We start from the raw sequence: 15,145 nt of genomic DNA on the forward strand, positions 1-15,145 counted from the left end.
AGTCAAAATGAACACACATTGCCTATGACAACATCCTTTAATTATCTTCTTAAACACAGATACTTTCAGTATATTATAATCATCTGAATAAACCTTTCAGTCAAATCATAATTTTGTGGAGTAGAAAGTCATTTTATCAGTATGTCGATATTGTTTTGATCTACTCTTTTAGAAAGTGATGTTAAAGCCTATTGACTATTGAATCACTACTCTGTTTACTGATACACTGTAAATGTAAAAAAGGAAAAAACCTGAAATCACAGAAAATGCTTGGCATCTACACAAACACATTCTCAGTGGACTAACCACTACTGTGTAATTTTGTCACTATAGGTCTTCTTGCTCCATACTTTTGCTTCATGCAGTGGGTTCAACAATATCCATGTTTGTTCCAAACAGGGCAACTAATTGTTCTTCATAGGTAGCGATGTTCCTTTTCATAATCTCCATGCAAGGTCCCAAAAGCCTTTCAAATGCTTGCACATCCATGGCTAAGAAGAGGGGAGAATAAAAGAAAAATAACATTCTTTGCAAATCTGCAGAATTTCTAAGTCATTTATGGTATCTATTCCGCATATGTCAATGACGCAATGGCATTTTTAGATAAATATCAGATACAAGAAGAAGGCATAAAGATAAAAACATTCCACTTCGGAAAGGAAGCAGCCAGTGTCCCTTGGCAATATGATGTCCTATTGGTGGTTCCTGATCCAGGTTAAAAGAATGAGGGACTCTTATGTCAAGACCTTGGAATTTTAAAAATAAACTAGTTTTGATGTCACCACCTTAGTAATATGAACTCAAGGGCAGCAAGGGAGTGCTTTCTATCTCGTTTTCCCTTCTTAGGGTTTATGATGCTATGTTGTGAAGAATCCAAATGTTACCTTTTATGATTTTTATTCTTTTACACTATGGTCAATGCAAAACGGCAGCCAAAATAATGATTTTAGCCACTGTGTAAGTATGTGCTCTATGTCGCTTAGCTTGCCTATCTCGAGCATTTTCTAAAACTGAATTTATAATATACACATGAAAATATGATCATACTATCATACAAATACAAATTAAAGTACTTTATTTTTTGCCTCTCAAATTTGCAGAAGTAAAAAAGGCAATGTTGACAATAGAGTGAACAAACATTGTTGTACTGCTGGTACATGTAAATAAGTACAAATAAAAGTGATCTGGCAATATTTATCAAAAACGATAAAAAGAAAACCCACTTCCAAAAAGCATTTCTCAGGAAAAGTCCTATATGTGGAAAAGTAGTCTCTGCATACACCCACACAAAAAAGCTCTCCCCGACCCCCCAAAATGGAGCCAAAACTCCCCATATTATTTAACAGTGGGGAATGATTAAATCATTCATAATGTGTATATTTACCTAATGTTACAGTTTGATGTAATAAATATGAGAAAATGCCTAAGCTATAACGGATGAAAAAAGCAGTTTACAAAACTGTTTTAAAACAGAAAACCCATACAAATAAAAAAGATAAGAAGGAATTATAATAGGACGTGGAAATTGCTGGGTGGTGGCGGTATTGGGTGACTCTTACTTTTTCCTACCTTTTCTGTATTTCTCAAATTTAATGTGAATATAATAATTTATTATAGAAAAAAATTAATGGGATTTCACTCACATCGCCTTTACTCCTACTGTCTAATACCTCAGGGAAATTACCTGTCAGCTTCTAATTGTCTTCTTTTTCAACCAACTATAACCCTTGATTAATATTATATTATTTAAAACCTTTGAAAAAGTCAATTCTCTAAGAAAATTCTGAGGATATTTGCAAATCTTAAGAACATCGAAGCTAAATTTATGCTACTGAACTGTGGATGAAGAGCACAGAGTGGCTAATTACTTTTGAATCATTTCCTTGAAGAAAATGTCACCTAGGGACTTCCCTGGTGGTTCAGTGGTAAAGAAGCCGCCTTACAATGCAGGGAATGCAGGTTCCATCCCTGGTCAGGGACCTAAGATCCCACAAGCCACGGGGCAACTAAGCCCGCACGCCACAGCTACTGAGCTCACGCGCCTCAACTAGAGCCCCCGTGCTGCAAACTACATAGCCCACACGCTCTGGAACCCATGCGCCACACCAGAGAAGAGAAAACCCACACGCCACAACTAGAGAGACGCCCGCGCGTCGCAACGAAAGATCCCGCGTGCCGCAACGAAGAACCCATGCACCACAACTAAGACCCGACACAGCCAAAAACAAATAAAAATAAATCAATAATAAAAATAAATCTTTTAAAAAAGAGAGAAAATGTCACCTGTACTGATATCTCCTGAACTATATTTTTCATTATTAAACTAAGTTATGTCTCATATATAAAATCTCAGCTATATATAGATGTCTTCCAGCTGAAGATGGCATTTCTGCTGAGCTGCTGTGTGGTACACAGAAGTAATAAACAGCTGAACAAGATTTTATTGTGCTCCGACAAGCTTGAACCTTTGATTCCTAGTACAAGACGAGTAAGTATTCTTACAGACATTCCAGCTTGCCCTTCAAAGCTTAGTGTACCTTATAAAAATGCTGTTTGAGCCTTCCTTTTTTGAGGAACACAGTGTATGTTGTTTATTTAAAAAATCTTATATAAAACTTGGTACTCAGGATTCTTATTTTAACGACATACTAAAATGTTATTTCATGCCTATAAAAAAGAACACAAAATTATAAGTGTGTGAAAAATTTTAAAGGAAAAATGTTGGCTTCTACAAATCGACTTTATAATGCAATGAATCCTAACCTTGTTGTATTTTGTGGGGACCATAAAACTTGTGAACCCAGTAAGATAATCTGTACAACATGAATACGTACAATGCAGACAGAATGATTTCAACCAGGGTAAGCATGCCCAGGGCTGCGTGAGTCCTACCTAAACATTTGACGGTCCCGATGGCGTGTGCGGAAGCAGCTCGGGGCTTGTTAGTTACCAGAGCAAGTTCTCCAAAGTACTGTCCCCGAGAGCACCGAGCGATTTCTACTGCACCGTTCTCCTCCGCCTCTGACTTACCCTGACAAGGTGATGGAAAGTATTAACTTTGACTCAGCTTAAGAAAAGTAAAAGTTAACCTTAGTCGAAACATCAGAAGGAAAATCTATTATGTTTCTTGCTGATATTTCATGGATTTTTAGGACTTACCTTCCTTTTCATGGTAATTTTCACTTCTCCAGATTCTACAATGAAAAAAGAATCAGCCAAGTCTCCCTATCAGAATAAAACAAAAACTGAGGGTGAAAATGCAAGTTTAGCTGACGGCAATCCCGGCGCCCGTCACACCCCTGAAATCAATCCCACCATGATTTGCCTGAAAGGTGAAACCCCACAGGAGCAGGCTATGTCCCCTTCTAAGTTGAGACGTTAAGATCGACAATTACATCGTAACAACTTCGTTTGTAAAAAATTATCTGAAATGATATACTATCTAGCACGGCATTTCTGCTAAAACTAGCCAAGAAAATATGGCAGACAACACTGAGGTAAGAATTTTGCCTGAACTACAGCCTGGATAAAGCACATACATAGTTAGAAATGCTAGCACCGTTTCCCAGCAGCATTGCCTCTGTCAGCTGCTCCCATGCTAAAATGTGCCACTCTGTGGGTCCTAATCTACAAGCATCAGCATGGCGACCCAAGATAACCCAGCGACTCCCAAATAGAAGGAAGCAAGCAGACTGCTTAGGGAGCAGTGTGTGTGGGCCCAGATGTTTGTCCTGCATCTGGCTGGGGACCAAGCTCTAGATGCCAGTTTACCGACAAGCCACCTCAAGGCCCCAAAAAGATTTCTAAAAGGAAGTGTTGCCATTTCTAACTACACATAGCCATATTCTCGTTTTGGATTTTAAACAAACTGCCTTGACTTCCAAGGATGCCTTCTGAATTAAGTACAGTAGTATAATTACAGAAGATCGCAGATACTGACCTCCCTAAGCCTCTCAAAGTGATTCTGGAGAAACAGGTATTTCAAAACTCTTTAGTACAATTCAAGAAATACGGTATCAGATGATATCACAAGGAATGTTGAGTCTCGATTATACTATACTATAGTGCAGACCTGTATGTTTACAAATGCTTACAAGACAACTAGTATCTAAAGATACCTTTAATAAATTCTAAGTATAGTATACATATCTCCTTTCCCTTACCTTTATATCAGGTTTTCATAAGAGCTTCATGTTAAATTTTCAAGTATCTTAAATCATAATAGGTCTATCGACAGCCATGTAATTTTGCTTTCAAAATGTGCTCAAATTGCATGTAAAACTAATGAATTAAGTCCTGTAGGTTGTGCCAATGTCACGTTCCTAGGTTTGATATTGTACTAGCGATGCAAGATGCACTGGGGGAAACTGGGTGAAGAGTTCGTGGGACTTTTTGCAGCTTCCTGTGAACCTGTAATTATTTCAAAGTAATCTGAAAAAAATCATTTCAAAAGTGCTCTATACTTTGCGGTTTTTCAATTTATATCGTAGACCCTCAGCCTTGTTCTCTAATTTGTCTCTATGTCGTCCCAATCTCTGACTGCACTAATCTGTATGTATGTGGGAAGTGCGGGAGGATTGATTGATTTACTTGTTTATTTGCCTTCTAAAATAATTACTCTTGAGAGACCTTCAAGATGGCAGAGGGGTAAGACGTGCAGATCACCTTCCTCCCCACAAATACATCAGAAATACATCTACATGTGGAACAATTCCTACAGAACCCCTACTGAATGCTGGCAGAAGACCTCAGACTTGCCCAAAGGCAAGAAACTCCCCCTGGTACCTGGGTCGGGCAAAAGAAAACAGAAAAAACAGAGACAAAAGAATAGGGACCGGACCTGCACCAGTGGGAGGGAGCTGTGAAGGAGGAAAGGTTTCCACACACTAAGAAGCCCCTTCACTGGCAGAGACCGGGGGGGGGGGGGGCGGTGGGGAAGCTTCGGAGCTACGGAGGAGAGCACAACAACAGGGGTGCGGAGGGTAAAGCGGAGAGATTCCCACACAGAGGATTGGTGCCGACCGGCACTCACCAGCCCGAGAGGCTTGTCTGCTCACCCGCTGGGCCGGGCGGGGCTGGGAGCTGAGGCTCGGGCTTTGGTCAGACCCAGGGAGAGGACTGGGGTTGACGGCATGAACACAGCCTTATTAAGGGGGCTAGTGCGCCACGGCTAGCCAGGAGGGAGTCCGGGGAAAAGTCTGGAGCTGCCAAAGAGGCAAGAGACCATTGTTTCAGGGTGTGTGAAGAGAGAGGATTCAGAGCACCGCCTGAACGAGCCCCAGACACGGGCGCGAGCCGGGGGCCAAAAGCGTGGACCCCAGAGATGGGCATGAGACGCTAAGGCTGCTGCTGCAGCCACCAAGAAGCCTGTGTGTGAGCACAGGTCACTATCCACACTGCCCCTCCCAGAGCCTGTGCAGCCCGCCACTGCCAGGGTCCCGGGATCCAGGGACAACTCCCCCGGGAAAACGCATGGTGCGCCTCAGGCTGGTGCAACGTCACGCCAGCCTCTGCCGCCGCAGGCTCGCCGTGCACTCCGTACCCCTCCCTCCCCCCGGCCTGAGTGAGCCAGAGCCACCGAATCAGCTGCTCCTTTAACCCCGTCCTGTCTGAGCGGGAGCAGACGCCCCCCGGCGACCTACACGCAGAGGAGGGGCCAAATCCAAAGCTGAACCCCAGGAGCTGTGCGAACAAAGAAGAGAAAGGGAAATCTCTCCCAGCAGCCTCAGGAGCAGCGGATTAAAGCTCCACAATCAACTTGATGTACCTGCATCTGTGGAATACCTGAATAGACAACGAATCATCCCAAATTGAGGAGGTGGGCTTTGGGAGCAACTGTAGGCGTGGGGTTTGCTTTCTGCATCTAATTTGCTTCTGGTTTTACGTTTATCGCAGTTTAGTATTTAGAGTTTATTATCATTGGTAGATTTGTTTATTGATTTGGTTGTTCTCTTCCTTTTTTCTTAATATATAGGTATATATATTTTTTCCCTTTTTCTCCTTTTGTGAGCATGTATGTGGATGCTTCTTTGTGTGATTTTGTCTGTATAGCTTTGCTTTTACCCTTTCTCCTAGGGTTCTGGCTGTCCCTTTTTTTTTTTTTTTTTTTGTATAGTTTTTATTTAGGGCTTGTTATCACTGGTAGATTTTGTTTTGGTTTGGTTGCTCTCTTTCTTTCCTTTTTCTTTTCTTTATTACTTTCTAATTTTTTTATTCTTAATATTTGTTTTTACTTTTTACTTTAATAACTTTATTTTATTATTATTTTTTTCTTTATCCCTTTCTTTATTTCTCCCTTTTCTTCTGAGCCGTGTGGCTGACAGGGTCTTAGTGCTCCGGCTGGGTGTCAGGCCTGTGCCTCTGAGATGGGAGAGCCAAGTTCAGGGCATTGGTCCACCATAGACCTCCCAGCTCCACGTAATATCAAATGGCAAAAGCTCTCCCAGAGATCTCAACATTAAGACCCAGCTCCACTCAACAACCAGCAAGATGCAGTACTGGACACCCTATGCCAAACAACTAGCAAGACAGGAAAACAACCCCACCCATTAGCAGAGAGGCTGCCTAAAATCATAATAAGGTCACAGACACCCCAAAACACACCACCGGGTGTGGTCCTGCCCACCAGAAAGACAAGATCCAGCCTCATCCACCAGAAGCAAGGGACCACTCTCCTCCACCAGGAAGACTACACAACCCACTGAACCAACCTTAGCCACTGGGAGCAGACACCAAAAACAATAGGAACTACGAACCTGCAGCCTGCGAAAAGGAGACCCCAAACACAGTAAGTTAAGCAAAATGAGAAGAAAGAGAAACACGCAGCAGATGAAGGAGCAAAGTAAAAACCCACCAGACCAAACAAATGAAGAGGAAATAGGCAGTCTACCTGAAAAAGAACTCAGAGTAATGATAGTAAAAATGACACAAAATCTTGGAAATAGAATGGAGAAAATACAAGAAACGTTTAACAAGGACCTAGAAGAACTAAAGACCAAACAAGCAATGATGAACAACACAATAAATGAAATTAAAAATTCTCTAGGAGGGATCAACAGCAGAATAACTGAGGCAGAAGAACGGATAAGTGACCTGAAAAATAAAATAGTGCAAATAACTACCGCAGAGCAGAATGAAGAAAAAAGAATGAAAAATATTGAGGACAGTCTCAGAGACGTCTGGGACAACATTAAATGCACCAACGTTCGAATTATAGGGGTCCCAGAAAAAGAAGAGAAAAACAAAGGGACTGAGAAAATATTAGAAGAGATTGTACTTGAAAACTTCCCGAATATGGGAAAGGAAATAGTCAATCAAGTCCAGGAAGCACAGAGAGTCCCATACAGGATAAATCCAAGGATAAACACGCCAAGACACATATTAATCAAACTGCCAAAAATTAAATACAAAGAAAAAATATTAAAAGCAGCAAGGGAAAAACAACAAATAACATACAATGGGATCCCCATAAGGTTAACAGCTGATCTTTCAGCACAAACTCTGCAAGCCAGAAGGGAGTGACAGGACATATTTAAAGTGACGAAAGGGAAAAACCTACAACCAAGATTACTCTACCCAGCAAGGATCTCATTCAGATTCGACAGAGAAATTAAAACCTGTGCAGACAAGCAAAAGCTGAGATTTCAGCACCACCAAACCAGCTTTACAACAAATGCTAAAGGAACTTCTCTAGGCAGGAAACACAAGAGAAGGAAAAGACCTACAATAACAAACCCAAAACAATTAAGAAAATGGTAATAGGAACATACATATCGATAACTACCTTAAATGTAAATGGATTACATGCTCCAACCAAAAGACACAGACTGGCTGAATGCATAGAAAAACAAGACCTGTATATATGCTGTCTACAAGAGACCCACGTCAGACCTAGGGACACATACAGACTGAAAGTGAGGGGACGGAAAGAGGGAAGTTTATAGCAATACAATCCTACCTCAAGAAACAAGAAACATCTCAAATAAACAACCTAAACTTACACCTAAAGCAATTAAAGAAAGATGAACAAACCCCCCAAAGTTAGCAGAAGGAAAGAAATCATAAGGATCAGATCAGAAGTAAATGTAAAAGAAATAAAGGAAACGATAGCAAAGATCAATAAAACTAAAAGCTGGTTCTTTGAGAAGATAAACAAAATTGATAAACCATTAGTCAGACTCATCTTTAAAAAAAAGGGAGAAGACTCAAATCAATAGAATTAGAAATCAAAAAGGAGAGGTAACAGCTGACACTGCAGAAATACAAAGGATCCCGAGAGATTACTGCAAGCAACTATATGCCAATAAAATGGACAACCTGGAAGAAATGGACAAATTCTTAGAAATGCACAACCTGCCAAGACTGAATCAGGAAGAAATAGAAAATATAAACAGACCATTCAGAAGCACTGAAATTGAGACTGTGATTAAAAATCTTCCAACAAACAAAAGCCCAGGACCAGACGGCTTCACAGGCAAATTCTATCAAACATTTACAGAAGAGCTAACACCTATCCTTCTCAAACTCTTCCAAAATATAGCAGAGGGAGGAACACTCCCAAACTCATTCTAAGAGGCCACCATCACCCTGATACCAAAACCAGACAAAGATGTCACAAAGGAAGAAAACTACAGGCCAATATCACTGATGAACATAGATGCAAAAATCCTCAACAAAATACTAGCAAACAGAATCCAACAGCACGTCAAAAAGATCACACACCATGATCAAGTGCAGCTTATCCCAGGAATGCAAGGATTCTTCAACATATGCAAATCAATCAATGTGATAAAACATATTAACAAACTGAAGGAGGAAAACCACATGATCATCTCAATAGATGCAGAAAAAGCTTTCGACAAAATTCAACACCCATTTATGATAAAAACCCTCCAGAAAGTGGCTTACAGGGAACTTACCTCAACACAATAAAGGCCATATATGACAAACCCACAGCCAACATTGTTCTCAATGGTAAAAAACTGAAAGCATTTCCTCTAAGATCAGGAACAAGACAAGGTTGTCCACTCTCACCATTATTATCTGACATAGTTTTGGAAGTTTTAGCCACAGCAATCAGAGATGAAAAAGAAATAAAAGGAATCCAAATTGGAAAAGAAGAAGTAAAGCTGTCACTGTTTGCAGGTGACATGATACTATACACAGAGAATCCTAAAGATGCTACCAGAAAACTTCTAGAGCTAATCAATGAATTTGGTAAAGTAGCAGGATACAAAATTAATGCAAAGAAATCTCTTGCATTCCTATACACAAATGATGAAAAATCTGAAAGAGAAATTAAGGAAACACTCCCATTTACCACTGCAGCAAAAAGAATAAAATACCTAGGAATAAACCTACCTAAGGAGACAAAAGACCTGTATGCAGAACACTATAAGACACTGATGAAAGAAATTAAAGATGATACAAACAGATGGAGAGATGTACCATGTTCTTGGATTGGAAGAATCAACACTGTGAAAGTGACTATATTACCCAAAGCAATCTACAGATTCAACGCAATCCCTATCAAACTACCAATGGCATTTTTCACAAAACTAGAACAAAAAATTTCACAATTTGTATGGAAACACAAAAGACCCTGAATAGCCAAAGCAGTCTTGAGAAAGAAAAACGCAGCTGGAGGAATCAGGCTCCCTGACTTCAGACTATACTACAAAGGTACAGTAATCAAGACAGTGTGGTCCTGGCACAAAAAACAAATATAGATCAGTGGAACAGGACAGAAAGCCCAGAGATAAACCCACACACATATGGTCACCTTATCTTTGATAAAGGAGGCAAGAATATAAAATGGAGAAAAGACAGCCTCTTCAATAAGTGGTGCTGGGAAAACTGGACAGCTACATGTAAAAGAATGAAATTAGAACACTCCCTAACACCATACACAAAAATAAACTCAAAATGGATTAAAGACCTAAATGTAAGGCCAGACACTATCAAACTCTTAGAGGAAAACATAGGCAGAAGATCCTATGACATAAATCACAGCAAGATCCTTTTAGACCCACATCCTAGAGAAATGGAAATAAAAACAAAAATAAACAAATGGGACATAATGAAACTTAAAAGCTTTTGCACAGCAAAGGAAACCATAAACAAGAGGAAAACACAACACTCAGAATGGGAGAAAACAGGTGCAAATGAAGCAACTGACAAAGGATTAATCTCCAAAACTCACAAGCAGCTCATGCAGCTCAATATCAAAAAAACAAACAACCGAATCCAAAAATGGGCAGAAGACCTAAACAGATATTTATCCAAAGACAATATACAGATTGCCAACAAAGTCTTGAAAGGATGCTCAACATCACTAATCATTAGCGAAATGCAAAGCAAAACTACAATGAGGTATCACCTCACACCAGTCAGAATGGCCATCATCAAAAAATGTAAAAACAATGCTAGAGAGGGTGTGGAAAAAAGGGAACCCTCCTGCACTGTTGGTGGGAATGTATATTGATACAGCCACTATGGAGAACAGTATGGAGGTTCTTTAAAAAACTAAAAATAGAACTACCATACGACCCCGCAATCCCACTCCTGGGCATATACCTTGATAAAAACATAATTCTAAAAGAGTCATGTACCACAATATTCATTGCAACTCTATTTACAATAGCCAGGACATGGAAGCAACCTATGTGTCCATCGACAGATGAATGGATAAAGAAGATGTGGCACATATAGACAACGGAATATTACTCAGCCATAAAAAGGAATGAAATTGAGTTATTTGTAGTGAGGTGGATGGACCTAAAGTCTGTCATACAGAGTGAAGTACGTCAGAAAGAAAAAAACAAATACCGTATGCTAACACATGTATATGGCATCTAAAAAAAAAAAGGTTCTGATGAACCTAGGGGCAGGACAGGAATAAAGAGGCAGACGTAGAGAATGGACTTGAGGACACAGGGAGGGGGAAGGGTAAGCTGGGACAAAGTGAGAGAGTGGCATGGACATATATACACTACCAAACGTAAAATAGATAGCTAGTGGGAAGCAGCCGCATAGCACAGGGAGATCAGCTCGGTGCTTTGTGACCACCCAGAGGGGTGGGATAGGGAGGGTGGAAGGGAGACACAAGAGAGAGGAGATATGGAGTTATATGTATAGCCGACTCACTTTGTAATAAAGCAGAAACTAACACACCATTGTAAAGCAATTATACTCCAATAAAGATGTTAAAAAATAATAATATAAAATAAAATAATTACTCTTTTCTCAGCCTCACACACTTTGAATCTTGTTTCACATATATCGAAAGAGACAATATTTCAGATAAAGATTACAATACAGGGTAATATTGTGATACAAAAATTACAGAATTTGTTAAAAATCTGTTTAAATCATGCAATCAATGTTTCAAAACTGTAACTAGGAAATAAGGTACTATCGTTGGTATGCTTTATCTGTAAACTTTAACTGTCTTCATAAATCCTACTTCTTGGTAGGTCTGTTCTAACCAAGATACGTATGTATTGCTTCTGGTTCCAATGGGATCTTAGAAAAGCATTAGAGGTTAAAGAGCATGCTGGCCCCCTTAGTGCCTGTAGCGCCTGGAAGCCAGTACAGTACATGGTGCAGCGTGTTCCCTTCTTGGTTTATTTCATCAGGAAGCAGCCTCAGGAAGTTTTGCCAATGAACCGATTGTGCAAACTTCTACATCTTCCGATGCACATTCTGGGTCCTTATTAATAAATCTCATGGAGTGATTACCATTTGTTTTCCTCTTATAAATGACATTCTTTATACATGTGACCTTCATGTCAGGTACAAATATAAAGTTATGCAGAAATCCATTTGATGATTTAATACATATTCATTAAGAGTTAGTTACAAAAATAAAAATACTCAAAATAGCTTGACGGCTGTAAATTAAACCATTTTTAACAGGTCATTTGATAGAATATTCATTTAACACATCACTACATACTAATTATAGACACACATGAAAATTTTATCAAGACTTACAGTGTATAAGAGTCTTTTGGAAAATAACCCCAAACTGAATCCATAAAAAGTATTATACCTGAGCAATGATTTGTTCTCCATCGTTGTATACTTTGGTGCCTATCACATCTACCACTTTCAGGCGCTCAGAAACCTATAAAGGAAAAAAAGATAATACCCTCGATAATACTGTATTTGTATTTAATAATACAATTACACTTGTATTTGATAATATAAATGGGTTTGAACCGTGCAGGTCCACTTATATGCAGATTTTTTTCAATAAATATACAGTGGGCCCTCTGTATCCACAAATGTGGAACCCGGGGGCTAAGGAGGGACCAGTGTGAGGGACTTGAGCATCCGCAGATTTTGGTATCCACCGGGGTGGTCCTGGAACCAATCCCCGTGGAAACACAGGGACAACTATATTAAACAGACTAATCAGGTAGGTAATCGTAACTATTTCAGGGGTTTAAAAATGGTAGCCTATAGGCCAAATAAATTGAGCCGTGTGTGGGTTTGTGTGTGCGCATGTGTGTGTTATATTAACTGCCAGCATTTTAAACAAGTTTTTCATAAAAACTTAAATTTCCAGCTTCTCTTGAAGAATCAGGGCATTCAGCAACACTCAGCCCTTATTTCCATGCAGCAAAAAATAAACTCTGGTGGACTAGCAGCTGCTTCTTTAGATGGAGCACATGTTTTCAAGTTTACCATTTCTTCTTTTTATGTACCTAGCTCTGAAGGCATTTGAAGTTCCAACCCCTGACCTATTTTCATTTAAAGATATCTACTGCTGGAGAAGATCAGCTGCCCAATATGCATTCTGAAATGTGGCCCGAATTGCTTGCTACTCGGTGGATACTGACAAGCCAACAAAGAGACATGTTAGCAGACTGGTCCATCAACCCCAAGGATTCTGGCTGAGATGCTAGAAGGATGGCATTGCTTTCGCTAAGGTGGGGAAGAGAGGGAAGAAGGTTTGGGATGTGTTAGGTCTGAGATGTCTTTTAGACATCCCAGAAGAAATGTTGAATATGTAGTTAGATAAATGAGCCTAGTGTTCAAGGGCAGGGCCTTGCCCGGTGATGTCAATTTTAAGAAGCATCACCATAATAGACATTTAAAGCCAGGGGATTTGCCAAGTTCACCGTGTGAATAAGTGTAGCCTGAAAAAAGAGAGACCTTAGACTGTCAGTTTTAAGAGGAAAGGAGGAAAGGAATAAAGAAGGAGAGGCCAGTGAGGACATTCTGTATTTAGATGACCTCTTCCTATAAAGGCTCTTGCCTACATTTATGTGATTAGTGTAAGTCTGCTTTTAGATAGAGACCACACATAAATCTGCTATAGATGCTCCTAGGGGTCTATTACTTGTAAACGACAAAACAAATGCAGTTACAGGCAGTAAAAGAGATACTAAGCTATAAAAACACTGTAATCTTTTCAAATGAAAATATGGATAGATTATTATTCAAAGAAACCTTCTACAGAACTAAGTATTTCTAACAAAACAGAATCTTTTAAAGTAAAATAAAATAAAAGCACAAACATATACTTACTTCCAAAGATTTAAGAAATGGCAGTGACTCAATAAAGCTTTCATACATTTTTCTCTTTTTGGCATTATTTTTTACAATTATCCTCCTGAAGGTTACCCTGTCCTAAAGGCAGAATATCAAATACAAAGGTAGTTAAAAGGTAGACTTTACGGAGAAAGAAAGTTTGAAGAAATAGTTTCATTTTATTCCCTGTAAAGAACAAACAATAATTGAAGATTTTGAAATAGAAAATTAACATTACTATCCTTCTAATATGACTCGTTTCAGATTTTTATTTCTTTAAGCAAAAATATAGAACCATATTCATGTTTTTTAAAGAAAGCAAGTTTACTTTTTATTCAGAACAGAGATCTGACCAACATGTAACTGGCGGGCTACACCCACTAGGTGGCGCTGTCGCACCATTTAAAAAATATACCAGCTCCTTGCTCGTTTTCCACCCCCAGCTTTTTGAGATACAATTGACCTACAGAATATTGTGGAAGTTTAAGGTACACAACATGTTGATTTGATATATATTGTTAAATGATTACCACAGTAGGGTTAGTTAACACCTCTATCACCTCACATAATTACCACTTCTTTTTTGTGGTGACAACGTTTAGGATGTACTCTCTTAGCAGCTTCCAAGTATGTAACACAATATTGTTAACCATAATCATCATTTGTACACTGGATCCTCAGAACTTATTCATTTTATAACTGCACCGCCCCCCACCCCAGGCCCTGGCAACCACCATCCTACTCCGTTTCTATGAGTTCAAACTAGCACTGAGTTCTTTTGCTATAGATAACAGCCCTGGAGTGTTACAATTCGGTGGGACATGACTAGCATTGTTTTTGAGGTATAACTGGCATACGACATTATATTAGCTTCAGGCATACAACATAATGATTCAACATTTGTATATACTGTGAAATGATCACCACAATAAGTCTAGTTAACATCCGTCACCTCACATAGTTACAGAATTTTTTTTCTTATGATGAAAACTTTTAAGATATACTCACATAGCAACTTTCAAATATACAATACAGTATTATTAACTGTAGTCACCCTGCTGTACATTACATCCCCAGGATGTATTTATAACTGAAAGTTTGTACCTTTTGACTCTCTTCACCCATGATCAGCATTTATATATATAAAAAAAAACAAAAACAGAATAGGAAATCTGAGTGTGCATCCCTTTTAGTAAAGTGTTGAGTTATATATTTATTTCAGTTATACACAAAGGCACACACACACATGCACTGGTGGTGACATTTCCTAATGTGTTTCTTGTGGGTTGCGGTAAAAAATACATGAAAACCAGTATTAGAAAATGGTTTTAAATCATGAAAGTACAATGTAAAGAGATGCTGAAAAATTATTGACTTTAGGGTTTCTGTCACCTTTTTAAAAAGGTGCACAGAAAAACTACAACTTTCTTGAGTAGACTCTGATTCCAGTGTTTATCATGCTCATCATTCTAAAATGTCCCTATGTTTATACTACTTAACCTCAAAGATACCACAATGAATTAAGGAACTAGAGAAAACTTTAAAGGTAACGGCTCAAAAAATGGTTTTCCTACAAATTTTATATTTTAAAAATTCCTACAAAAGA

At 39.0% G+C, this 15,145-nt stretch overlaps 1 protein-coding gene across 2 annotated transcripts in view; it reads right to left on the bottom strand.

Annotated features, from left to right (window-relative positions):
* Positions 1-242: 242 nt before the first annotated feature.
* The window catches only part of PRKAR2B (protein kinase cAMP-dependent type II regulatory subunit beta), a 108,443-nt gene continuing 93,540 nt past the window's right edge, over positions 243-15,145 (bottom strand). For both annotated transcript variants that reach the window (XM_082846738.1, XM_082846737.1), the window contains exons 7-11: positions 13,537-13,638; positions 12,053-12,127; positions 3,160-3,225; positions 2,893-3,031; positions 243-491 (exon numbers count right to left, since the gene is read on the bottom strand). In XM_082846738.1, the coding sequence (XP_082702864.1) occupies positions 358-491; positions 2,893-3,031; positions 3,160-3,225; positions 12,053-12,127; positions 13,537-13,638 (516 nt within the window). In that variant the 3' untranslated portion in view covers positions 243-357. The remainder of the gene's footprint in view (positions 492-2,892; positions 3,032-3,159; positions 3,226-12,052; positions 12,128-13,536; positions 13,639-15,145) is intronic.

The sequence above is a fragment of the Leucopleurus acutus genome, assembly GCF_964270905.1.
Source record: "Leucopleurus acutus genome assembly, chromosome: 9".
In the NCBI taxonomy this organism is placed as follows: domain Eukaryota; kingdom Metazoa; phylum Chordata; class Mammalia; order Artiodactyla; family Delphinidae; genus Leucopleurus; species Leucopleurus acutus.